The 26,654-nt window shown below is 40.6% G+C and overlaps 1 protein-coding gene across 1 annotated transcript in view; it reads right to left on the bottom strand.

Annotated features, from left to right (window-relative positions):
• Positions 1 to 26,654, bottom strand: part of MGAT5B (alpha-1,6-mannosylglycoprotein 6-beta-N-acetylglucosaminyltransferase B) — a 230,759-nt gene that overhangs the window by 32,744 nt on the left and 171,361 nt on the right. Inside the window, exons 7-15 of the mRNA XM_069752113.1 lie at positions 25,892 to 26,059; positions 25,112 to 25,276; positions 24,827 to 24,996; positions 24,520 to 24,651; positions 24,038 to 24,171; positions 22,107 to 22,237; positions 20,983 to 20,988; positions 18,702 to 18,857; positions 246 to 392 (exon numbers count right to left, since the gene is read on the bottom strand). Coding sequence (XP_069608214.1) covers positions 246 to 392; positions 18,702 to 18,857; positions 20,983 to 20,988; positions 22,107 to 22,237; positions 24,038 to 24,171; positions 24,520 to 24,651; positions 24,827 to 24,996; positions 25,112 to 25,276; positions 25,892 to 26,059 — 1,209 coding nt within the window. The remainder of the gene's footprint in view (positions 1 to 245; positions 393 to 18,701; positions 18,858 to 20,982; positions 20,989 to 22,106; positions 22,238 to 24,037; positions 24,172 to 24,519; positions 24,652 to 24,826; positions 24,997 to 25,111; positions 25,277 to 25,891; positions 26,060 to 26,654) is intronic.

Below are 26,654 nucleotides of genomic sequence, written 5' to 3'. Positions count from 1 at the left end.
ACTCAGCGGGAAATCTTGTCTAATTAATGGAGGTAATTATAATTTTTGTCAGGTGGCTATGATTAATTCCCTAGGCCTGCTGTGCAAAACACAATTTTCAACTTGTGGTTAAATCAATACAAAATCTTCTACTGTATGCCAGGGTAATCTTGTAAAATGCCCTGTCAGATCAAACGGACTGATTGCTGAAGTATTAGTCATTTTTAGAACATGACCAATCTTAATTAAATGTCACGGCCTCCTACCTCTCTGGATGTTGGTTTACCACGGAAAAACTCATGGTTCAGGGAACTGTGTGGTGGATTAAAACGAGGTTGGAGAAACACACAACCATTAGCAACTGCTTCCAAGGGCGCTGGACCTTCATAGGGAAACCCAAAACCTATAAACAACTGAAACACAAAAATACCTAAAAATAAGTTATCAGTGAGGAGATACAGAGTAATCATGAAATACATCTAATAATCTAACGGACTCCACTGTGCTTTGAGTGTAGAGACAGGAAAGAAATATATCTTGGTACCGTGTTAGCCAGTAGATAGAAAATATTTAGAATTGAGAGTCCTCAGTGGTTGATACCTTTTAATGGCTAACTGAAAAGATGGTAACAAATTGCAAGCTTTCGAGACTTCAGAATTTGTTTTAGTCTTTGCCTGATAAAGAGACCTGTGTAGTCTCGAAAGATTGCAATTTGTTACCATCTTTTCAGTTAGCCATTAAAAGGTATCAACCACTGAGGACCCTCAATTCTAAATATTTGAGTGTAGAGAAACACTTTGTGAGCTTGGCCCTTACCAGCAATTATCAACATTCTCCTAAAGGGTTTAGAATAAGATCGTTCCTAAAAGATTGTTTCCTCAAATATGAGAAGGTATAAGGAGACCATTCCAAAATAGGAACATGAACAGATTTAGAAAGGCAGGGGTACTAGGATGACTAGTATATTTTATTTGCTAACTGGATAAGTTGAAACATCCTCATAGAAAGTTGGTGTGATTATCTGTCAGTTCTGATCGGTCAGCTTTCCATCTCACACATATACAATACAGATCAATTTTATCAGAAATGTTTTTGGAATTTTGTTGAAAATGTATATCGTATATATCTCTACAAAACTAGGTTCAAAACCAGGTCCTCAGTGCAAGGAGGCAGCAGAAATAGCCAGTGATCTTCATCTTGTGAGAAAAGAAAAGTAGAGGAGCCACATCAAGCTGTAGTCCCATCTTTTGTCCTCCACCCTAAACACGGATTGTTCATTTTGTCATATATCTCCGTGTAGTCCTGTAACCAGATAAGATCTATTTTTCTTTGATTATTCAAAATCCAGGTTTTAGAGAAAACACATCAAAATATATCTCTTTCCAGTGGAATAGAGTTAGATTGGTCCACCTGAATATCCTCCGATGAGCTATGCCACAAGATAACTCCATCATCAGGAAATGATCAATTGTTTAAATCGTATTTTTGTGTTACATGAATTTTTAGTTTCAAAAGATTTTACAGTTATGTAAAGCAGGGGTGGGGAATCTTTTTTTCTGTGAAGTGCCATTTGGATATTTATACCATCCCAAACACACCTCCAGGCTGTGTAAGGGCGGGTGATGGGTGCTACGCCAGATGACCTGGCCTCCACAGTCACTAGACCTCAACCCAATCGAGATGGTTTGGGGTTAGCTGGACCGCAGAGTGAAGGCAAAAGGGCCAACAAGTGCTAAGCATCTCTGGGAACTCCTTCAAGATTGTTGGAAGAGTATTCCCGGTGACTACCTCTTGAAGCTCATCAAGAGAATGCCAAGAGTGTGCAAAGCAGTCATCAAAGTCATCATATCCTAATAAACTCCATAATGCTGATACCACAGAAAGATATATCAATTATTATCCTGGAAGCAACGTTTTACCTTTGTACATAATTATGCGTGGGTTGCATGCATCCTATATGTTATACCCCCAGATAAAGGCTCTTATATTATGTAATGTATTTACTATATATCCTGCCAAAGCTCCAGTTTCTTCCATATTATCTTAATACTGTTTAACCATGTAAATAACTGATCAATGCTCTTGTAAGATAGAGTTTTTATACTGGATGAGTACAGGGAAAGAGTCTCTTGGCTTGTTATAAAAATAACCTATTGGAATGATTCTGTCTGCATGTATTAATCCTGAAGAAAGATAAACCGCAGTCATCAAATATTCAGTCAGTGCACAGAGGAAGGCGGCCATCTGCTTTTATCGAGTAAATCTCACGTGTACATCCTTAGGTGTGTTATCGAAGAAGAGATAGACGAAAAATATTTTCCCGCACCACCAAATGGCAGCTAAAATAAAAAAAATGAGTTTGTCTATATCCATGTAACAAATAATCCATAAAGACTGGAATCTTGTTTTCATGCTCTATATCTGAAAAAGGCTTTTCCGCTGTTTTAAAGGGCATGTACACTTTTGCATACCGTTTTTATTATTGCTCCAATTCATCTTCAATAAAAAAAAGAAGCCACTGTTCTCCAGTCTTAATTGAAAATCTCCTGCAGTTTTAGTTATGCGCCACCCACGTAGGTTTATTTGTCTTCATAATTAGAGACTACAAGCTGACCTCTGTCCTAGTCAGCATTTTATGGGGCAGATGGAAGCGAACAACATATGGACACTGTTTGTTTATAGGGTGCAATCATGTAAGGCCGGTTTCACACGTCAGTGCCTCAGTACGTGTAGTGACAGTTTTCTCACGTAACGGAGACACTGACACACGTAGACCCATTCAAATGAATGGGGCTCTACACATGTCAGCGTGTTTTCATGGACCGTGTGTCCCTGTGCAAAACACGGAGACATATCTGTTTTTTTACCGGCAGCACGTACCACAATATGTCCCACACACGTGCACACGGAGAACAGTGTAAACTCTCCTCCGTGCGCACGGCCGCCGTGGGAGAAACAGCGATACTTTAAGCTGCTGTCCCCTGTGTGTGGTGCTGAAGCCGACCATCATCAGTCTCTCCCCTGCTCGGCCGAAAGCAGAGCGAGCAGAGCAGAAGGGATGAAAGAAAACCCTATGTGCGGTCCCCCTTATATTTTCCAACCAACCCGGCAAAACTCACAGGTGCGGGCTGCTATTCTCAGGCTGGTAAAGAGCCCAGAAAAGGCACATCTATTAGAGGCGCCAATTCTGGAGCTTTGCCCAGTTCTTCCCACTGCCCTGTAGTATTGGCATATTGGGTAATGAGGGGTTAATGTCACCTTCCTATTGTAAGGTGACATTAAGCTGGCTTAGTAATGGAGAGGTGTCAATAAGACACCTCTCCATTACTAATCCCACAGTTGTGAAAGAGTTAAAACACACACACACTAAGAAAAACATATTTTAATTAAATATTGAATCACACAGGTTTTTAACTTCTTTATTGTACGCACAATCCAAGCGAAGCCCTCGTTCTCCTGTAAAAAAATCCAAAATAAAAAAGCAACAATATCCCATACCTGTCCACCGTACAGTCAAGTCCCACGCAGTAATCCATCTCAAGGGGTTAAATGGTTTACAACCGGGAGCATTGCTAATGTGGCCGCTCCCGGCTGTAAACGACTGGGGAATTAATTAAATGCAGGGGCCGAGCTTCGGTGACTAGCAGTGTTGTCACCAAAGTTGCATCCCCTGGCGGCATGAACTCATATGAACTCTGTAGCGTGGGAAAATATTCAGAGACTTTCCCACACTACAGAGGTCATTTTAGTTCATGTTATTTATACCTGTGCTATAGCATTTTACATTATTTTGGATTTATATGTCCGTGTTTGTTGGTTACATAGCATCTATGCAATGCACTTTGCATTTACTCTCATTAGTGGCCTCATTTATCCTATATAGCTGTGTTTGGATTTATGATGTAAAGGGGTTGTGTGGGACTTTAATATTGATGGCTTATCCTTAGCGAACAGCTGATCAGCAGGGGTGCTGGGTGTCACATCCCCACCCATCAGACATTAATGACCTATCCAGAGAATAGCCAATTAATATTAAAGTCCTGGACAATATATTTAAAGGCATTGCTCAGCCCTGGGGAAATTTTTGACTAGTACTGTTGAAAATGTTGCCAGCTTGACAAATCCTAACAGTATGCTAGTGTACCACTGTGCTTGCAGTCTGCATGATTGTCACGTAACTACAAGTATGTGATTTCCATATGTGCTGAATAGCTTCTCATCCACTTTTTTCAATGTGATATTGATGCAAGGATGCAATGTGTATACAGCATTTGCGGTCAACTGGCTTCTCTCAATATTTCATTCAGTCTGTGAGTTTTAGTTTGTTTAAGTTTGACAATCGCTCGACCTGAAAATCAGTGTCGAATCCTAACAGTGTGTATACTACACACTGTCAGGATTTGGCAAGCTGCAGTGCTTGGCGAAAACTTTCCCAAGGTTACACAACCCCTTTAAATAAATACACAAATATTGTCTTTTCATGCGTATCTCTAACATATTAATGGATTAATTTAACAGAATTTATCCTTTTGCAGCCTATCATTTTCTTTGCTTTAAAGAATATGGACACCTTCATCGTCTAAAAATTATTTATGCACTAGAGTTTCATTAAAATATTTGATCCATTTTGCTTATACAGCCTGCATGTATCACTGTACATGTCTGGCTGAAGTATGAGCTAATAGTAAGTTCAGCAGTGATTTTGTGTTTTTTACGTTAAAAGGAGGGTCTGCATCTTTCTATTTTTAAACTTTCCTCTAAGCTGTCTAACTTTGTTGTAGTCATAAATCAGCTTAAAGTTTCAAAAAAGATTGAGAACTCACTGATGAATTCACAGTTTACTCATTCTGCAGTCTGGTACGTGCAGTGATACATAGAGACTGTAGAAGGGAAGCGATTCATATGTTTTAAAAAAATTCTATAGAAAACATTACTAGCCTATCGTTATTAGCCAAATATGCATACATTTAAGTGAATACAATTTACATCCGCGGTGTCTGTATCCTCTAAGTCAGCATTCTTTTACTTTACAGAACTGATATATTGCTGCGTATACAGTATCTGCATTATTTAACAGTACCATATAACAAACCAGATAATGATACCTCATTACATCATGATAGGAAATCTGAAATCTGATACCTCACCTATTCTTTATGTTAACTATTTGTGCAGATAAGCAGTACACTCTTCACTGAACAATAGAAACCCAATGCTTTACGTGTAAAAGAAACCAGCCGCCAGCATAAAGAAACTGTTCTTATATTTAAATGCTTCCACTGAAGCTTAAGCTATATCAAGAGTAAAACAAAATATAACGTAAGTCCAACCATATGTGTATCTTTAGGCATTATATCTCCCTTAACATGGGTTGATAAGAATATTCGGCAAATCTGCAAACAATTTTGCTTTAGAGCCCATGTACGTTTCATGGTGTAAACTATAGTTATAGGTGGTCAAGGGGTAAATTTAGGGTTTCAGCTACAGAAACTAACAAGTAGAACTTAAATATCACGGCTACAGTGAGTCAACAAAGACCGGATCGGAGAGACATAGTAGACTGACTAGGTTTGCTATTTTCTACAACTGGGACAAAAAATGTAATCCCAAAATTCAACATTTGCCATATGGCACTACCTCTGTTATGGTGAAGTACCAACCCTCCCAATAACAACATCGAGATCTGAATTTCAAAAAGATGTCAGCATTATGGTCAGCTACTGGCCATCCCCTATTTACCATTGCATTGCTGATATTAAACATACCAATACAAAGATAAATAATATAATTTTAACTTTCCTACTCCGGTCTGTAAAAGTATAATTTATTAAATTCGTAGAACATAACCAGCCTGGCATAACATTTTACATTTATAAAATAACTTAATATTTAATAGAATGAATCTAAAAGGAAAAAAGAAATTACAATCCAGACTTGCTAAATCAGCAAATGCACGAGAGAAAACTTACCAAAGCACAATTTTGTTATCCCACATAAAATATACAAATCGGCAAATCTATATTACATTACAGTTCACAACTATGTATACCAGTATAACATAATATACGCAATTCCATTAAAATGAAACAAGTTCATGTTTTTGTTCTCTACATATTCTTGCTCAATTTGAGTTTGTATATTGCATTTTATTAAAGTTAAAGAAATGTTGCAGACCTTTTTTTACATTTTGTGCAGGACGAGGATTGAAACAGGTATTTTAGCTGCAACAGTTGCAGCAAGGGAAATATAGTATTACTTACTTGCCGAGCATTTACATGACTGACCATCTATTTACGGTAATACTAAACTTACAAAAAAAATTTAGACACTGTGTAAAATGTAAAAAAAACAAGAATGCAGTGATTTGGAAATCTCTAATAAGCGCATTTTATGTACAAAAGAACATGAAAGTTAGACATTTTTCCATTCATTAAAAAAAGAAGAACTGATTGAAGCAATATCTCAAAAAAGTTGGGACCAGTTCCATATCTATAATTGTGTAGTATCTCCTTTTGTTTTGAACGGAGCTGCACTGTACATCTCTAAATGTGTACAGTAGTGACAGCTGCTGGATACTGCACATCTGCTCCTGCTTTTTAGAATGTGAGCTGATCTACAGCACTCCTCAGTAGCTGCTACATTGAATGGAGCTGCACTGTACATCTCTCAATGTGTAGGGGCAGCTGCTTGGTTCTACAGATCTGCTCCTGTTCTATAGAATATTAGCTGATCTACAGTGCTCCGTGGTGGCTGCTACATTGAATGGAGCTGCACCGTACATCTCTCAATGTGTAGTGGCAGATGCTTGGTTCTGCAGATCTGCTCCTGTTCTATAGAATATTAGCTGATCTACAGTGCTCCGCAGTGGCTGCTACATTGAATGGAGCTGCACTGTACATCTCTCAATGTGTAGTGGCAGATGCTTTGTTCTGCTAATCTGCTCCTGTTCTATGGAATATTAGCTGATCTACAGTACTCCACAGTGGCTGCTACACTCAATGGAGCTGCACTGTACATCTCTCAATGTGTAGTGGCAGCTGCTTTGTTCTGCAGATCTGCTACTGTTCTATAGAATGTGAGCTGATCTACAGTGCTACGCAGTGGCTACTACATTGAATAGAGCTGCGCTGTACATCTCTCAATGTGTACTGGCAGATGCTTGGTTCTGCAGATCTGCTCCTGTTCTATAGAATATTAGCTGATCTACAGTGCTCCGCAGTGGCTACTACATTGAATGGAGCTGCACTGTACATCTCTCATTGTGTACTGGCAGATGCTTGGTTCTGCAGATCTGCTCCTGTTCTATAGAATACTAGCTGATCTACAGTACTCCACAGTGGCTACTACATTGAATGGAGCTGCACTGTACATCTCTCAATGTGTAGTGGCAGATGCTTGGTTCTGCAGATCTGCTCCTTTTCTATAGAATATTAGCTGATCTACAATACTCCACAGTGGCTGCTACACTGAATGGAGCTGCACTGTACATCTCTCAATGTGTAGTGGCAGCTGCTTGATTCTGCAGATCTGCTCCTGTTCTATAGAATATTAGCTGATCTACAGTACTCCACAGTGGCTGCTACACTGAATGGAGCTGCACTGCACATCTCTCAATGTGTAGTGGCAGCTGCTTTGTTCTGCAGATCTGCTACTGTTCTATAGAATGTGAGCTGATCTACAGTGCTACGCAGTGGCTACTACATTGAATGGAGCTGCGCTGTACATCTCTCAATGTGTACTGGCAGATGCTTGGTTCTGCAGATCTGCTCCTGTTCTACAGAATATTAGCTGATCTACAGTGCTCCGCAGTGGCTACTACATTGAATGGAGCTGCACTGTACATCTCTCATTGTGTACTGGCAGATGCTTGGTTCTGCAGATCTGCTCCTGTTCTATAGAATATTAGCTGATCTACAGTACTCCACAGTGGCTGCTACACTGAATGGAGCTGCACTGCACATCTCTCAATGTGTAGTGGCAGCTGCTTGGTTCTGCAGATCTGCTCCTGTTCTATAGAATATTAGCTAATCTACAGTGCTCCACAGTGGCTACTACATTGAATGGAGCTGCACTGTACATCTATCAATGTGTACTGGCAGATGGTTGGTTCTGCAAATCTGCTCCTGTTCTATAGAATGTGAGCTGATCTACAGTACTCTGCAGGGGCTGCTACATTGAAAGGAGCTGCACTGTACATCTCTCAATGTGTAGTGGCAGCTGCTTGGTTCTGCAGATCTGTTCCTGTTCTTTAGAATGTGAGCTGATCTATAGTACTACGCAGTGGCTGCTACATTGAATGGAGCTCCACTGTACATCTCTCAATGTGTAGTGGCAGCTGCTGGGTACTGCAGATCAGCTCCTGTTCTATAGAATGGGCAGGTATAACGATTTGTCGAATTTGTCTGTTCATCACAAAGTAAAAAATTGGAGAAATTAAATGACAATTGCTACTGATAAGATTCTATGTAAATGGAAGAGACAAATAGGAGAGAGAAGCTCTGCCTCTATCTCTTCTATTCGCCCTTCCCTTGTACATAGATTCCCAGCAGTAGCAACTCTCATCTATCACTGTAATGTAATAATTTACTGAATACAGATTTTACTCAAGAATTGAGAATTTTTATTTTGCTTTATTGTATTGTTAATGTTGTTACCTATGACTGTTGTGTTTGAAACTGTTAAACTGTAAAGCGCTGCGGAATATGTTGGCGCTATATAAATAAAGATTATTATTATTATTATTATTAATTTTGAAAATGAATGATCAATTCAAGAGGAGAATGAAGCGGATTTCTTTGATAAGATATATTGCAAAATGTCTTATTTTCTTGTGTATTATTGATTTATGAAGAAAAATTAAAATGACAGTTACTCTTTAAAGAAAAAATATAGCAAAGCATCCAATATCAGTAGCTATATATACCAGGTAGGACTAGGTACCTGACTAATACGCCAAATCGAGGTCATTATTATATAATATGGTGGCCCAGATAAAGGTTAGGTCAGTGCCTATTGGGATGGAAGGTAACGATGTTCACAAACACAATGACCTGAAGTTCATTTTGTATCAGAATGTGTACATTTACTATAAACTCACCTGTCTCATTATAGAAGTAAATGAGGCAGTGATTTGTCAGAATAATGGAGAGTATAAGCATATAATTTATTTCCGAATACATCCTCAACAAACGAATCTATCAACATTAGCGTCAATATGTCATTAGGTCCAAGGAAATAATTGCTTGATTGTCCCTCGTGTACGGGTTGAGTAAATGGCCTCTGTCTCGAAAAACCTATAGATTAGAAAAGCTCTTCCATCACTTTCTATGACTTAGTTGATATACAGAAAGTTCTACCTTTCGTGCATGGCAATGGGGCATGGTAGCTTTAAGGCATGTCTGTCCGCTTGCCTGTCTGTTTTAATACTTCCTTTTACTTCCCATTAAGTAATAATTCTGTAGCTGAAGACACTATGGGATCTGGCAGATCTTCAGACGGGGGCTGCTTTCAGTGAAAACTTGATCTAGCAGGATAGATTTTTTTTGGGTCAACCTTTTTATTTTCCTCTTTTATGGCTCATTCAGAAGACCAATTTTTGCACCCACCAGGGCAGGGTATTTGGTACCGGGTCCGGTCGGCTATTAAAGGGGATGTCATGGTGGCTGCAACCCAGTCCGTGGCTCTGGGACTCACTGTGAAAGGGGAATGGTCTTTAAAGGGGAATTGTGAATAAGTCTGTTGTGACACCACCTGTGGTGTTCGGTCAATAGGGGGACCGATGCTGCTTTAAAGGGGTCCTCGGGGGGATGTTGTTGCAGCAATGATGGTGACGCTTCCCACAGGTGAAGCGTGGTCCCCAGGGGTTATAGAGTGTATGGTCATGATGGTGTTTGCCAGTCAATGAGTAAAGGACACAAGTTGTAAGTCTTTACCTGGTTTACTGTAGTTGGCAGGCCACAGTCCAGGGTACCGGCAACAGGTACATAGGAGTCCAGGCAGCCCAGAAACAAGTGGAATCTCCTTGGCAAATCAAGTTGGGTGCCTTCCACTGCGCGCTTGCTATAGTCCCTTGCTGTCTGTAATATTCTAACAAGGTCCTGGTTCCTTCCCCTGTCCTGGGACAGGTACCTGTATGGTAGGCAGCTTCAGCCGTTCCTTCTGGGGTCTCTGCATGGTGACTCCAGGCTCCAGGGTGCTGCTGTACCAGAGGCTTAATTTGGGCAGTACACATGTAGTTCTGTGCCCTCCAGTTTTGCTAGGTGTCCTACAGTTCCACTCTAGCCTTGGGCTCCCGGTACCCGGTCTCTGCGCTTTGGCTCCTCAGAGGCCCACGTGTAGCCTCCTTGAGCCCTGAAATCTCTCTTCTGCTCGATTCCTGTCTGCTCTCCAGACTATCTGATCCAGACTAAACTGACTCCTCCTCCAAACCAGGATCTTTATTCAGGTAAGTTGCCCTAAAACAGCGTTTTGAGCTCCCCCTCCTGGCCTAGATTCAGAAGGTGTTGTTGAGGTTTACCTGCCAAAGAGATCCCTCCTGTTTCCAGGCATAGCAGTACCCTCCCCGAGAGGAAGGCAGCACTACTGTGGTACCCGAACTCCAGGGGTGCCACAAATACGAGTGCTATCTGTGTTTTTCTTGGATAGTACTCATAATTGTAATAGTTATAGGGCAATTCAAATTTCCGTGATTTTTCACATAACGAGATTTAGGGGAAAATTGCAGAGATGGGTCCGACTTTGATCTGAGGTTCAGATTAAAATTGCCAATGCAATGCATTCGCTCTGTGGAAAAAAATTGGACTGCACTCAGACAACATCTGAATGCAGTCCAATTTTCACAGACTGTCAGCATGGAGAAAGTGGAGACTTTTTTTTTCTAATTTCTCCACGTATGATAAAATTGAATGACGCTCAGACCATAATGGAGTGAAACTCTGATCAGAGTAATTGGTCCGTTTTTCTCGTACATGGAAAATATCAGATGTCTGAATTGAATCGAATCGCAAATAGGCAAAAATAATTAAATAAATAAAAAGACAGATTTTTTTCATACGTTTATCTGCTGGATATAATTTTGTACATTTTTGTATCCATTTTTGCCATCAGTGTGGCATTCGTTTTTCTCATATGAGCAGAAAAAAATTGTTGGATGTTTCTTAAAGGGGTTGTCCAGTCCAAATTAATAAGTTTGCAGTAAATCAGTGTGACTGCAGACTTATGAATCCCTCCAGCGCATGCACTGTGCACTGTATAGATTCGTTGTTTTCTGAGCCAGAACCGGGGGTATGTAAGAGTTAAACATACTCCCAGCCACTGGGGGCGGCCCGGCTTTCATACACTTGTATGGAGTGAGGCCGAGCCCTCTAGCGCCACATCACTAGACCGGGGTGCGATCTTGCTCAATACAAGTATATGGAGTGAGACCACGCTGACTAAACAAGCCCTGTCTGGTAGCATGTACAACACACATGGGAAGAGCGCTGGGGGGATTCATAAATCTGCAGTCACACAGAGTGACTGCAGACTTATCGATTTGAATTTGGTAAAGAAATGAAACGCAGAAAAGATTAAAAAGTTGCATACATTCTTTAAAAAAGAACAATGAATACATTTAGGGTATGTGCACACGTAGGTGGGATCTCTGCGGATTTTTCAGCACCTGTTTTTGTAAATCCGCAGGTAAACCACACAGCGGATTTACTGCGGAATTACCGCGGATGTACAGCGGTTTTTGTGCGGATTCCACCTGCGGTTTTACACCTGCTGATTCCTATGATGGAGCAGGTGTAAACTGCTGCGGAATCCGCACAAAGAATTGACATGCTGCGGAATAAACAACGAAGCGTTTCTGCATGTTTTTTCCGCAGCATGTGCACTGCGAATTTTGTTTTCCATAGGTTTACATGGTACTGTAAACTCATGGAAAGCAGCTGCGAATCCGCAGCGTCAAGACCGCTGTGGATCCGCAGCAAAATCCGCAGCGTGTGCACATACTCTTAACGGGAATCTGTCACCAGGTTTTTGCTACCCTATATAAGAGCAGAACAATACAAGGGTGTTGTAGTCATTTTGACAAAAATCTTTGTTTTATCTGCTGCAGATCTAGCAGTTCTCTGAGTGCGAATCACAGTATAAAGCCTGCTAATCAGTGATGGGGTTGGGTTATGCAGAGCTCATGAATATGCTGGACTAGCTCGAAGCAGGTTTAGTGATAATCTCCAGCTAATAAAACACTGATTTTACCAAAACTAAGAATTAAGTATCGAACATGTCAGCAATTTTCTGAGTAAAAATATATCTGAAGTGCTATTGACATGAAATTCTCACCAGATATCGGTAAAGACCAATCCAATCCACACAGGCAAAGAAATCAAACCACAGATGTCCATAAATTAAGTTATATGTAATAATGAGAAATGACTCAGGGAAAAAGTATTGAACACATGAAGCAAGAGAGGTGCAAAAAGTCATGGAAAGTCATGACACCAGCAAAAATCTATCAGTAATTAGAAAGCAATTTTGCCAAATAGTGAAAAATAATATCAGCTTGTTCAACTGATGGCCTATAAAAAGGTGTCTCATTACTAAGTTGCCATACAAGGTACATCTCATGATAAGTAAAACCAGCTTGTTGCCTCAAGACCTTAACAACCTTATTGTTGCAAAACATATTAAATGCATTGGTTACAGAAGAATTTCTAAACTACTGAAGGTTCAGTGAGCACTATTGGGGCTATAATCCAGAACATATAACAGAACATTTAACTTTTTTTTGCAAACATTTTACTTCAGAACAATTTTTTTTTATTTTCACAAAGGTAAAAAGAAAAAATGAACCACAAAATTTGTTGTGCAATTTCTCCTGAATATGCCGATACCCCATATGTGGGGGTAAACCACTGTTTGGGCGCACGGCAGTACTTGGAAGAGAAGGAGTGCCGTTTGACTTTTTCAATGCAGAATTGGCTGGAATTGAGATCGGACGCCATGTCGTGTTTGGAGAGCCCCTGATGTGCCTAAACAGTGGAAACCCCCGACACGTGACACCATTTTGGAAACTAGACCCTTTAAGGAACTTATGTAGATGTGTGGTGAGCACTTTGAACCCCCAAGTTATTCTCAGAAGTTTATAACGTAGAGTCGTGAAAATAAAAAAATCGCATTTTTTACACAAAAATGATCTTTTCGCCCACAAATTTTTATTTTCACAAGGGTAAAAGGAGAAAATAGACCATGAAAGTTGTTGTGCAATTTCTCCTGAGTACGTTGATACCCCATATGTGGGAGTAAACCGCTGTTTGGGCGCACGGCAGAGCTTGGAAGAGAAGGAGCACCGTTTGACTTTTTCAATGCAGAATTGGCTGTAATTGAGATCGGACGCCATGTCGCGTTTGGAGAGCCCCTGATGTGCCTAAACAGTAGAAACCCCCCACAAGTGACCCCATTTTGGAAACTAGACCCTTTAGGGAACTTGTCTAGATGTGTGGTGAGCACTTTAAACCCCCAGGTGCTTCAGAGAAGTTTATAACGTAGAGCCGTGAAAATAAAAAAATCTTATTTTTTTTACAAAAATGATTTTTCACCCCCAAATTTTTATTTTCACAAGGGTAACAGGAGAAATTAGACCCCAAAAGTTGTTGTGCAATTTGTCGTGAGTACGCCAATACTCCATATGCGGGGGTAAACCACAGTTTTGGGCGCACAGCAGAGCTTGGAAGAGAAGGAGTTCCGTTTGACTTTTTCAATGCAGAATTGGCTGTAATTGAGATCGGACGCCATGTCGCATTTGGAGAGCCCCTGATGTGCCTAAACAGTGGAAACCCCCCACAAGTGACCTAATTTTGGAAACTAACCCATTATTGATCTTGTCTAGATGTGTGGTGAGCACTTTGAGCGCCCAAGTGCTTCACAGAACTTTATAATGCAGAGCTGTGAAAATAAAAAAAAAAATCCTTTTTTTTCCTCAAAAATGATTTTTTTAGCTCGCAATTTGTTGTTTTCTCAAGTGTAACAGGAGAAATTGGACCCCAATATTTGTTGTCCAGTTTGTCCTGAGTATGCTGATACCCCATATGTGGGGGGGACCACTGTTTGGGCACACATTGGGCCGGAAGGGAAGTAGTAATGTTTTAAAATGCAGACTTTGATGGAATGGTCTGCGGGTGTCATGTTGCATTTTCAGAGCTCCTGATGTACCTAAACAGTAGAAACCCTCCCACTAGTGACCCTATTTTGTAAACTCGATCCCCCAAGGAACTTATCTAGATATGTGGTGAACATTTTGAACGTCGAAGTGCTTCACAGAAGTTTGACGCAGAGCCATGAAAATAAAAAATCATTTTTTCCCACAAATGATTTTTTAGACCCCAATTTTTTTTTATTTTCGCAAGGGTAACAGGAGAAACTGCACCCAAAAAGTAGGGGTAAACCACTGTTTAGGCGCACGGCAGAGCTCAGGACGGAGGGAGCATCAATTGACTTTTTAAACGCAAAATTGTCTGTCGCGTTTGGAGACCCGCTGATGTACCTAAACAGTGGAAACCCCTTAATTCTAACTCCAACCATAACCCCAACCCACCCCTAACGCTAATCCCAACCCAGTCCATAACCCTAATAAAAACCCTAACCCCAAAACACTCCTAACCCTAACCCTATGGCATAACCCTAATCACAACCCTAACGCGAAAACACCCCTAACCCTAATCTCAACCCTAAACCTAATCAAATCCCTAAGCCCAACAAACCCCTAATCATAATCTCAACCCTAACCTCAAACCTAACCCTAACCCCAACCTTAACACTAAACCCAAACCTAACCCTAATCCCAACTCTAGCCCTAACTTTAGCTCCAACCCTAACCCTAATTTTAGCCCCAACCCTAACCCTAACTTTAGCACCAACCCTAACCCTAACTTTAGCCCTAACCCTAACTTTAGCCCCAACCCTAACTTTAACTTTAGCCCCAACCCTAATCCTAGCCCTAACCCTAGCCCTAGTCCTAACCCTAGCCCTAACCCTAGCCTTAACCCTAACCCTAGCCCTAACCCTAATTGGAAAATAGAAATACATAATTTTTTATTTTATCATTTTTTCCTAACTAAGTGGGTGATAAAGGGGGGGTTATTTACTACTTTTTTTATTTTGATCACTGTGGTAGGATCTCACAGTGACCAAAGTAAAACAAGAGGAAGAATCTTCTTCTGCCGGCCGGCTCATCATGGCGGGCGCACTGCAAATACGCCAGCCATTTTCTTCCTGGAGGAAGAAGCGGGCAGCCAGGAGGGGACGGAGGAGGACCCAGGGACACCAGTAAGTATGATAGGGTCCCAAAATCCCCCTATTTCTCTGTCCTCTGATGTACGATCACATCAGAGGACAGAGAATGGCACGCAGCTTTTTTTTTTGCGTTCGCCGGTAAACTGTTAATTACCGGCCATCACAAAACAGGGGTCGGTAAAAACCGACCCCGATCATGTCCTTAGGGGTCTTGGCTACTCCCGGCAGCCGAGACACCAAAGATCTACCGGGTGCGCCCGCCATTTCTTCCCCATCGGGAGCCACGAGGAGCATCGGGGGAGATGGATGAGTATTGGGGAGCTATCGGAGACCCCATTTCTCTGTCTTCTGATGTGGGATCACATCGGAGGACAGAGAAATTAAATGGGAAATCGCATTTTTTTTTTGCGGCCGCCGGTAAATGGCCAATCCTGGGGGGCGCTATTCACTTTTTCCACAGTGCCGTTAATGGCGCTGTGGTTTAAGTACCCTTAACTGCCGCCGTTAAAAGGCATATCAGCGGTCGTTAAGGGGTTAATTATCTGGAGGCCATGTGGTGGAGGTGAGAGTTGTGTCCATGTAGTGAGCCGTAAATCTAGGGGTTAAATTGAGTCCTATTGTCAAATAATTGAACATCGTTATCAGTTTGAATTCCCAAAGTCTAAAGGTACCATCACATTAAGCGATGCTGCAGCGATCTAGACAACGATGCCGATCGCTGCAGCGTCGCTGTTTGGTCGCTGGAGAGCTGTCACACAGACAGCTCTCCAGAGACCAACGATCCCGAAGTCCCCGGGTAACCAGGGTAAACATCGGGTTACTAAGCGCAGGGCCGCGCTAAGTAACCCGATGTTTACCCTGGTTACCATTGCAAAAGTAAAAAAAAAAAACACTACATACTTACATTCCTGTCGCGTCCCCCGGCCTCAGCTTCCCTGCTCTGTGTAAGCGCGCTTGCCGGAAAGCAGAGCGGTGACGTCACTGCTGTGCTTTGCTTTACGGCCAGCCGGTGCTGACACTGGGGGACGCAGGGAAGCTGACGCTGAGGAACGTGACAGGAATGTGAGTATGTAGTGTTTTTTTTTTTACTTTTACATTGGTAACCAGGGTAAACATCGGGTTACTAAGCGTGGCCCTGTGCTTAGTAACCCGATGTTTACCCTGGTTACCAGTGAAGACATCGCTGAATCGGCGTCACACACGCCGATTCAGCGATGTCAGCGGGAGATCGAGCGACGAAATAAAGTCCTGGACTTTCCCCAGCGACCAACGATCTCCCAGCAGGGGCCTGATCGTTGGTCGCTGTCACACATAACGATTTCGTTAACGATATCATTGCTACGTCACAAAAAGCAACGATATCGTTAACGATATCGTTAACGATATCGTTATGTGTGACGGTACCTTAAGACTGAGGAGTGAAAAGAATTATCGCAAGAGTTTTCCAAGCGCCAAGGACCGAGCTACAGAAAGACCTGAAATCAGCAGGTACTGCACTCAACCTTCATGGCCCATATGCATGCTCACCACACAATACTCCATTGTTGAGCAAAAAGTATGTTCAGGTACATTTAAAGTTTGCTCAATAACATTTAGACAAGCCTGTAAAATACTGGGAGAATACAGTCTTGTCAGAACAAAATTGAACTCCTTTAATGCCATAATACATATGTTTGGAGGGCAAAAGGAATATCACCAAACTGTGAATTTTGGAGGTGGGAACGTCATGGTGTGGGTATGTTTTTTAGCATACGGCACTGGCAAACTTCATATAAGGATGAATGGACAAATGTGCTGAGACATTCTTGATAAAAATTTGCTGCCATCTACCAGGCTAATGATGATGACACAAGGATGGACATTTCAGCAAGACATTGATCCCAAACACACAGCCAAGGAAACTCTCAAATGGTTTCAGAGAAAGAAAATAAAGCTGCTAAAATGGCCCAACCAATCACCTGACCTGAATCCAACAGAAAATTTATGGAAAGATCTAAAGCTCTGAGTTCATAGATGGAGCCCACAGAACTTTAAGAATTTGAAGAGAGTTTGTTTGGAAGAATGGGTCAAAATCACATCTCAGCAATGCATGCTGCTAGTTTCTCTATACAGGAAGTGTCTTGAAGCTGTCATTACCAACAAAGGCTTTTGTACAAGGTATTAAATAAATGTAAGTATGCTTGTTCAATACTTTTTGCCTATGTCATTTCTCATTATTACACATAACTTAATTTATGGACATCTATGGTTTAATTTCTTTGCATGTATGTATTAGATGGGTTGTTAACCACATCTGGTGAGAATTTCATGTACAATAGCACATTTAGAAATACAGCTCTGGAAAAAATTAAGAGACCACTGCAAAATGTTCAGTTTGTCTGATTTTTCTCTTTATAGGTATATTTTAGAGTAAAATGTAAATTGTTCTTTTATTCTATAAACTTCTTACAACATGTCATTTCTAAGCAAAACATTTTGTATTTTTTTTCCGAAAAGGAGAAATCGTCAAAATTACAAAAAAATAACCTGTGCTTTCAAACCTCAAATAATGCAAAGAAAACAAGTTCATAATTGTTTAGAAACAACAATACTAATGTTTTAACTCAGGAAGAGTTCAGAAATCAATATTTTGTGGAATAACCATGATTTTTAATCACAGCTTTCATGCGTCTTGGCATGCTTTCCACCAGTCTTTCACACTGCGTCTGGCGCAAAAATGTAAGCAGTTCTTCTTTGTTTGATGGCTTGTGACTATCCATCATCCTCTTGATTACATTCCAGAGGTTTTCAATGGGGTTTAGGTCTGGAGATTGCGCTGCCCATGATAGGGATTTGATGTGGTGATCTCTTAATTTTTGCCGGAGCTGTATATTTACTTAGAAAATTGGTGACGTGTTCAATACTTATTTCACCCGCTGTATTTATGGTAACTGACCGATTCTGTTTAATGCTGTAATATAGTGTCTTGAAAAAGGTAAACTACCTGTTAACTTTGGTCTAGTTTCTCATCTGTAACTTTTTTTACTTACCATAACAGATAATCGTTTATTGACAAATTTTATACAAACGTATATTTGCCCCCATACTACAGGTGCAAATCCCGACACGACCGCAGGTCTGATTGCTCCAACTGACAGAATCATAGATCCCTTCAATTCTACCAGATCTGGTCATTAGACCTATGACTGTGCAATAATGTGCCCATATATAAATAGTTTACTGTTACATTGGCCAAAAGTTGTGTGTTATGTTTAAACCCCTATTTATGTCTAATGTTAAATCTTATTGAAAGGTCTAAAACAATCAGGGTGAGAGCAAATACTTCTATCAGGCACTGCGACTGCTGTTGACTTGTGTTCAGACCTTACAGGCAGACATAACCATTCAAGTTCACTGTTAAAGCTGTATACTAATAGAACTGTTGACCCCACCAACACATCGCTCACCTTGGCCTTCTTCAGGAGCTGCTGGAGATCCTGCTGTGGCAGCAAACCATGATTTTTAACAAAGGCAGGAACTTCAGGGGGCCTCTGGGTCTCGAAATAAACAGTCCCATGCACTTCCATGTGCTTGTGAAGAACTGCCAGAAACTTTTCTTTACCCTAGAATCATAGGATGTCACATTAACTGGAGTCAGCACATACAACAAGAGCAAACACAAATACATTTTTAAAAATCCCTGTTTGTTCCACTCTACCTCTCTGGTATAGAATGGCAAATATTTAGGACTTTTATCTCCTCTTGTGCATCCATTTCTAGTCTTGGATTAAAAAACAATTGCTAAAAAAAATTGCACAATTTGTGAAGGAAGTTTTGAACCTTGTACAGTCACTTTAAAAAAAATATTCTAGAAATATAACCGCTTTTTTTCTATAACAATTATCCATAGCGAAGCCCCTCCAGACTTTCTATTGAATATTTCTATACAGGCTATTCTTTCGTCTCTAAGGGAGGATATTGGGACCTCCACTCATGTGACCTTTCCTTAATGTTTGTCCTTTCATTATACTATCATAATGACCCCTTTAAAAAAACTTGTCTGTTCACTTTATATCTGCTGCTCCATATGGAGAATAACGCAAAGTATATAATTATTGCAATTTTGATACTATAAACTGGCTTGTGAAAGTATTTACCCCCTTGGCATTTTTCGTGTTTTGCTACTTCGCATCCTGGAATTTCACTGTTTTTTGCATCAGTTCACGAAAAGAACATGCCTACAACTGTGAACGTGTGGTTTTATTTTTCTTGTGAAGCAAACAACAGATAGGACAAAATAACTGAAAACTTCAGTGTTCATAACTATTCATCCCCCTAAAGTCAGTACTTTGTAGAGCCTCCTTTTGCGGCAATTACAGCTGCAAGTCACTTTAGATAAGTCTCTCTAAGTTTTCCACATCTGGCCACTGGGATTTTTGCCTATTCCTCAAGGCAAAACTGCTCCAGCTCCTTCAAGTTGCCTGGTTTCCTCTGGTGAACAGCAATCTTCAAGTCTTACCACAGATTGTCAATTTGATTTAGGCCTGGGCTTTGACTAGTCCACTCAAAACCATTTACACGTTTACAGTATGCTTTGGGTCATTGTCTTGTTGGAAGGTGAACCTCCGTAACAGTCTCAAATTACTGATAAACTGAAACAGGTTTTGCTCAAGATCTTCCGTTTGACTTGGACCATTTTCCCAGTCCCTGCCACCAAAAAACACGGTGTTCTTGGGGTGATGAGCTGTGTTGGTTTGGCGACAGATCTAGCGTTTACTTTAGAGGCCAAAAAGTTCAGTTTTGGTATCATCTGACCACAGCACCTTCCTCCATACATTTGGGGAGTGTCCCATATGTCTTTTTGCAAACTCAAAACGAGCCTTACAATTTTTGTGTATAAGGAAAGGTTTTTTTCTGTTCATCCTTCCATAAGGCCACCTCTATGGAGTGTACGGCTTATTGTGGTCATATGGACAGATACTGGAGTCTCTGCTTGGGAACTCTGCAGCTCTTTCAGGCTTACCTTTGGTCTTTGTCTCACATATTAATACCCTCCTTGCCTGGGTTTAGAGTTTTGGTGGGCGACCCTCTCTTGGCAGGCTTGTTGTGGTAGAATGTTCTCTCCATTTGATGATAATGGATTTGATGGTGCTCTGGGGAATCATCAGAGGTTGGGACATTTATTTATTATGACCCAACCTTGACTTCAACTTCTCAACAACTTTGTCCCTGACTTGTTTGGAGATCTACTTGGTCTACATGGTGTTTGGTTCGTGGTGCCTCTTGCTTAATGGAGTTGCAGCCTCTGTGGCCTTTCAGAAAAGGTGTGTATATACTGACACTTAGATTGCACACAGGTGGACTTCCGGAAGGTCACTAAGCATGTGACTTATGACGGTAATTGTTTGCACCAGAAATTTTTAGGGACTTCATAGCAAAATGGATGAATACATATGCACATGCCATTTATAAATTTTTGATCCTGAAAATGTAATTTATACCTACATTTTAATCCCTTCACTTCACCAACTTAGACTATTTATCGCTGATGCATCACACACAAATCAGATTACAAAAATATTTAAACACAGGTTGTAAAGTAACAAAATAGGTGAAAAACCAAGGGGGTGAAAACTTTCGCAAGCCACTGTAGTTATCAACCCAATGATCTAGATGTCAACATCTCAATTTATGATGGACAAGTAATTATGTGAGAGTGATATGAGGGATGTAGACATAAGTACATACCTGCAACTGTGCCATGTCATCAGGGAAGAATTTATAGGAGAAAGAGAGAAGGGAGTGAGTAACTCATAAAACTATCAATTTTGGGGAAAAAAATGGAGAAGACAGATTTGATGGAAATGTTAGCATAGGACAACAAGAACAGTTTTCTCAGACATATTTTATGTGTGTAACAATGTGTAAAATGAAGCTAAAGTATAGAACTGTTTAATAATACATTTTTTGGCAGTCCAACAAAAAATCTGAATTTGGTGTTCTCTTCCTTCTATATGGCAAGACACATGATACTCTAATATGTGGTGATAAAGCAACCACATACAGTAGATAGTCAAAGATCTTATGGTCATGTATAGAAAAGATGTCAAAGTATAGCAAATAGTAGCATAGATGAAAAATATTAGCAGGTAACATTACATAACTGGATTAATACAATGGCATACATATGATGAGGATGACACATTATCTGTAGACTTAGAATTAAAGAGAATCTGTCACTGGGGTTTGCTATCTATTCTGAGAGCAGCATGATGTATTGGTAAAGTCATTTACTTGGCTTCTTGCTTCAGTTTTGAAAAAAATCACTAGTAAATCTTCTGCCCTGTAGTCCTCCATATTCATAAGCTCTTTGTAACCCCGCCCCCATCAATGATTGGCAGCTTACTGTGTATATGCTGGAAGCCGCCAATCAGTGGTGTGGGCGGGGTTATACAGAGGTCCGCATTTAGAGAAATAACTGTGATTTAATCAAAACTGCAACAAGTAGCCCAGTAAGTGATACATTGCAGGAATCAGGGTCTCTGTCCCTGCATTATGTTGCTCTCAGCACAAACCTGGTGACAGATTTCCTTTGAAAGCAAAGCCCTAACAAACGTTTTTGACATTGTGGAAGCCGTGCATTGGCTGTTACCATTCGCACATTTTTGCAGGGACCAACTTGGAATCATAGCATTGGGAAAGTTTGGACAACAACATTAAAGGGGTTAAACTGAATTTTTAAATGATCCTAATTGCAATTTATGCTTACCTAATGATATGTACATTGTATGAGTCAAATATAGAAATGCCAGACAAGCAGATGAGTATGGAAACATGAACGTATAAGGGTGTTGGGACAGAAAATAGTGTACCTTCCACATAGCAGCTTCCTTTCCATACACCACAGCCATGTTTCTGACCTTGTTCTGCGCCACGTGTTGGCGCTCAGTTTCATTCAGTTCATCTGTTACAAACCCCATAAAGGAATTATCCGGCGTGTGAGCTGAAGAACAATGACACAGAGCTGAAATAGGCAACAAGTAGCCTCACTATCCAAACTGCGAATAGGAAGCTATAGGGGACACAGTCACGCAAATAGATGCATGGAAAGGCTATCCAATACAAGTATTCGAGCAGTGCAGCAATGGAGGTGCAGGAATGCAGAAAATACGGAGGGGAAGCAAAATGGACGTGCAGTAACACAGGGTGCCACAAATGCAGGAAGAGTGCCGATAGCTCCATGCCGGAGTGCCGATAGCTCCATGCCGGAGTGCCGATAGCTCCATGCCGGAGTGCCGTGATCGTCTGATTCCATGATTGAATCATCAGCTGTAGAAGAGCACTGTAGGCACCTAACACCATAACTATGTATGTATATGCATGTATATGTGCCCTAAATGACCTATCCAGCAGTGGAACTATTGCTGCAACAGTCTTGATACATCAAGGTCTGTTGAAATGGTAAGTAAAATGCCTAAAGCAAATTTTACCATGATCATGCCTAGACCTGTAGGAGGAACGATGTTATAACGCGTCTCGCACTTTATAACAAATTCCTGATGCATTAGTATGTTATGTTGCGTAAAGCCTACCTGCAGAAAGATGTAATGTGCCACTATTGCTATAAATCAAAGACTGAAGTTGCTAGCTCATATCATTAAAGAAGCACTCCTCCTCTCATCAAAACTTTTATCCTCTTAATATATTGCAATCATCATATTATATGGCACTGTGTATTTACCATTGCTCATTTTGCCCTTTTATCCAGATAATTCTTCTCTTTTCCATTAGGTCTATGACATCATGGGATTAAAAACTGACTAGCTGAATTCTTCTAAGCTCTATGTAGAAACAGGAGGTCAATTTTCCCTGTGGGAGTCATAAATCACTGGAAAAGTTCCTGTCAGGGGGAGGAGGGAGCAGCTGGGTCAGGAGTTGAAGATAGGAATGAGTCATGCAGGGAAAAGAGACTTCCTGTTTCTACAAAGAGCAGTGCAAAGAGAATAATTAACTAGGTAGAAAGACAAAATAAGCAATAGTAAGTACACAGAAATATGATAACTGCAATATATTAAGAGGATAAAAACTTTGATGGGTGGATGAATGCTCCTTAAGGTCAAACGATACCTCATTAGCCATTCTTCAAACTACATTTTGTTGTAAACTCTTTGTGCAACCAGATTTGCCAATAAATGAATGTGCTATTTCATAAATCACACTTCTACCTTGCACTTCCCTGTCCTGCCATTACTCCAAATGAGCTTCACCTTAAATGCCATTTACCACTAATATAGAGCAGAGCACTAGATAATGTAAATGCTTTCTTCCAACTGTTGTCAGTTCTAATAATGAAAAACAATGCATGTGCCTAATAAAGTTAAGATAAATGAACTCCACGGGGCATACATGGCGGCTCACTCACACGAAGAGAACAAAGGGGAAGTTTCATTAAAAGGTAATTTATTTTTTTGTAAATTGATTGCCCTTATTGTAATACCCATTTACTATATTAATTGTTCTATGTTGTTCAGCATAGACATCTTGTATTGTATAGCTGTAGGTAGCCGATGATTTGGGGTTATGGCTGGATGTCTGGTGCCCTCTGTAGCTATTGCAGTGAAGGAAACTGGCAATGTAAGCAAACGATGGGGCAACTAATATCAAGCGATACTTCCCCTTTATTTACTAGGTGATGACAACATTTTGGGATATCTGTTTTATACCATATATATGAAATCATGTAGCATGCTTAGCAAGTTTCACTTCAGTTGAAACCCCCCCAGAATTCTCTACCCAAACTCACGGAACATTGTCATGAACTGTTTGGGGTGCAGGTTCCAGTATCCCCAGTTTGTGCGGTAGCCGTGGAGTGTGGCATACTCTTCATGGTTATACGCTGGCTCTGTCCCAAATGTGTCCACCACACGCAGACGGCACCTGCAGGAGGGGGGTGTTCATGGTGTGGACCCTCTGTAAGGGGCCAAATGTCGTTGTGGAGTGCAGGGATCTATTTATTTATGGGGTGTCAACATACATTAAAGCATAATAGGAAACTATGGGTAACTACAGCTTTGAGCATATTTGCTGGAGGAACTCTGGGACAAGTCAAAAGTCAAAGTAAACCATCAAGTAGCCAAATGATGCCACAGGAGGTCACATATCTCTATTTTACGTCAAGGTGTCAGTAGGAAGTCCATGGTCAAAAAAGCATGGAAGCCCCAGATATAGTTGCAGAATTCATTACATATCTGGGTCCATGGCCTCTAATTAAATTCATCCTCTCACCTGTACTTCCTGAAGGATAGTCCCATGTGCTGCTTCATCTGCTGCATGCCATGATAGTCTGTGTAGATGAGATCAAAACTTAGAGGTTCTGTTAGTGGACAATTTCCTCTTCCAGGAGGGACACCTAAGTAACTACAAGGAAGAAAATGTCAGAACAGAGGAGTGTGTTCAATATGGTCAAGAAAAATCTAAAAAGAATCAGCATCAAAAGCAAACTAACTCCCAATCTTCCAGCAAGACAGCAAACCGGGAGCTCAACTCATTTCTGGAGAAACTGACAGCATAGCACCATTGCTATCCTCCTCACCTTTGCAATTCCTTCACAGACACTGTTATTTTAAGACTGTGGCCCAACACATACAGAGCTGCCAGAATGTCTGCCCACTGCACCATCTCCCCCAGCGGTCCACCTTTCAGCACTCTGGGACTGAAAACATCACCGGACTCCTCTGTCAAAAATCCAATATGGACTAGAATCTAACGAGATAGCATAGAAAAAGTGCTTAATGGATCATTGGGTAAATGAAATAAACAGTAAATCTGTAGACATAAGACTATTAAATGAGGTAAACAGAATTGAAAGTTTTCATACTTGCTTCTGCTCATGTGGTGTATCTTGAATCTTGGCCTCTAACTTCCTAGCAGCCATAAGCCATTGAGCCTCAAGCCTTCTCAGTCTTTTTTTCATGAAGATGAGAGATTCTTTACCGGTTCCCATTGGGTCAAGGAGAGAGGAGAGTTCTGTGCGAAAGGCCGCCTGGGACAAGGATAGCCCATGAGCATTCAGGGTTATATTATGCAAGCAGTAAGCAGACATTTGGGAAAAAAATTAAAAACACTTTCAGATAAGAGTTATTGTCTTGGGGCCTTGGCCGGTTATAGCACAAGGTAAACCATTTGCTAATATTACAATCACAAATGAATCATATTTCTATCAACTGAGTTTCCAGCACTATCAGAAAAGAACTACAACTGCAGATGTGTTTGTAAAGAGACAAAGCTCACCTCTGCTGTAGTGTGTTAGTTATAATCACACACAGTTCTGAAGTGAGATCACGAGAGCAGGCTGTTAGTCATTGCATGTCTCACATTAGTAACGCCAACTTTTATTTAAAATAAGCTCTGGAGGCAGATTCTCGTGCAGTTCAGTGTCCAACTCATAGATCTTAACAGTTCTTTTACATATTAAGAAAAAATGTAGATTTATCTGCAATAAACCATTGAATCACAGATATAAAGGTGTCACTTTATTCAACTTTCTATGACTTGCATGCCCATGTATATGACTTATGAGAGTTAATCCTACAGCCAATTTCCCTTTAAACAAAGTATACCAATTATGTTTGGGAAATGGACAGTTTTATATTCATACCTGTTTTTTAGGGTGGGGTTTGAAAAATGGACTAATAGATTGATTTCTCCAAGGTAGAACTGGACAGAACCATTCCACCTCACTGAGGTACACCAGAAATGAACACTCTGTACCATCCACTCCATAGAAAGCGTAACATGGATCTGATGTCCACCGTGATCGCATCCACTGAAATGGCAAAGGGTTGTTAACAGATGGATAATTCCAACTTCAAGATGATGTGCTTGACAGTATAAATTAGTAATTATTAACTGCTTTCAGATTACCAATAGACTATAAACATCCGGGAGGGGGTCTGCATTCTACTCCACACTGACATTCTAAACATCAATGTATAGTAGAGCAGCTGCATAATATAAAGCAACTCTGGTAGTGGGGAATCGGCTGTCGGCTGTCAGATTCCTCATTGATCAATTAATTGCAGTTTGTATAGACGGAACAGGAGCTGTTGCGTCCTAAGACCTGGTCAGCTTTGATTTGCAGCCAGGAGGCTGAATTTCCCCTATAACTGGGGCTAATATACCATCCCTAGTTACATGGGAAGTCAGATTTAAAAAAAAAAAAGTATTTAAATGTTCAAATGCCACCTGAAAGTTTTTTATGACCCTATAGGGGGCAGAATGTGTTAATTCAACAAATAAATAAAGACCAAGAAAAAAAACAATTTTAAAAAAGCCACGGGTTATACAAATTAAGGTAACTAGCTCAGCCTCTGCCAAAAATGTAACAAACAACATTACACTACCGTTCAAAATTTTGGGGT

This window comes from Ranitomeya imitator, chromosome 2 (assembly GCF_032444005.1).
Source record: "Ranitomeya imitator isolate aRanImi1 chromosome 2, aRanImi1.pri, whole genome shotgun sequence".
NCBI classification, from domain to species: Eukaryota; Metazoa; Chordata; class Amphibia; order Anura; family Dendrobatidae; genus Ranitomeya; species Ranitomeya imitator.
The sequence above is the reverse complement of the archived record's forward strand: the minus strand, read 5'-3'. Positions and strand labels throughout refer to the sequence as shown.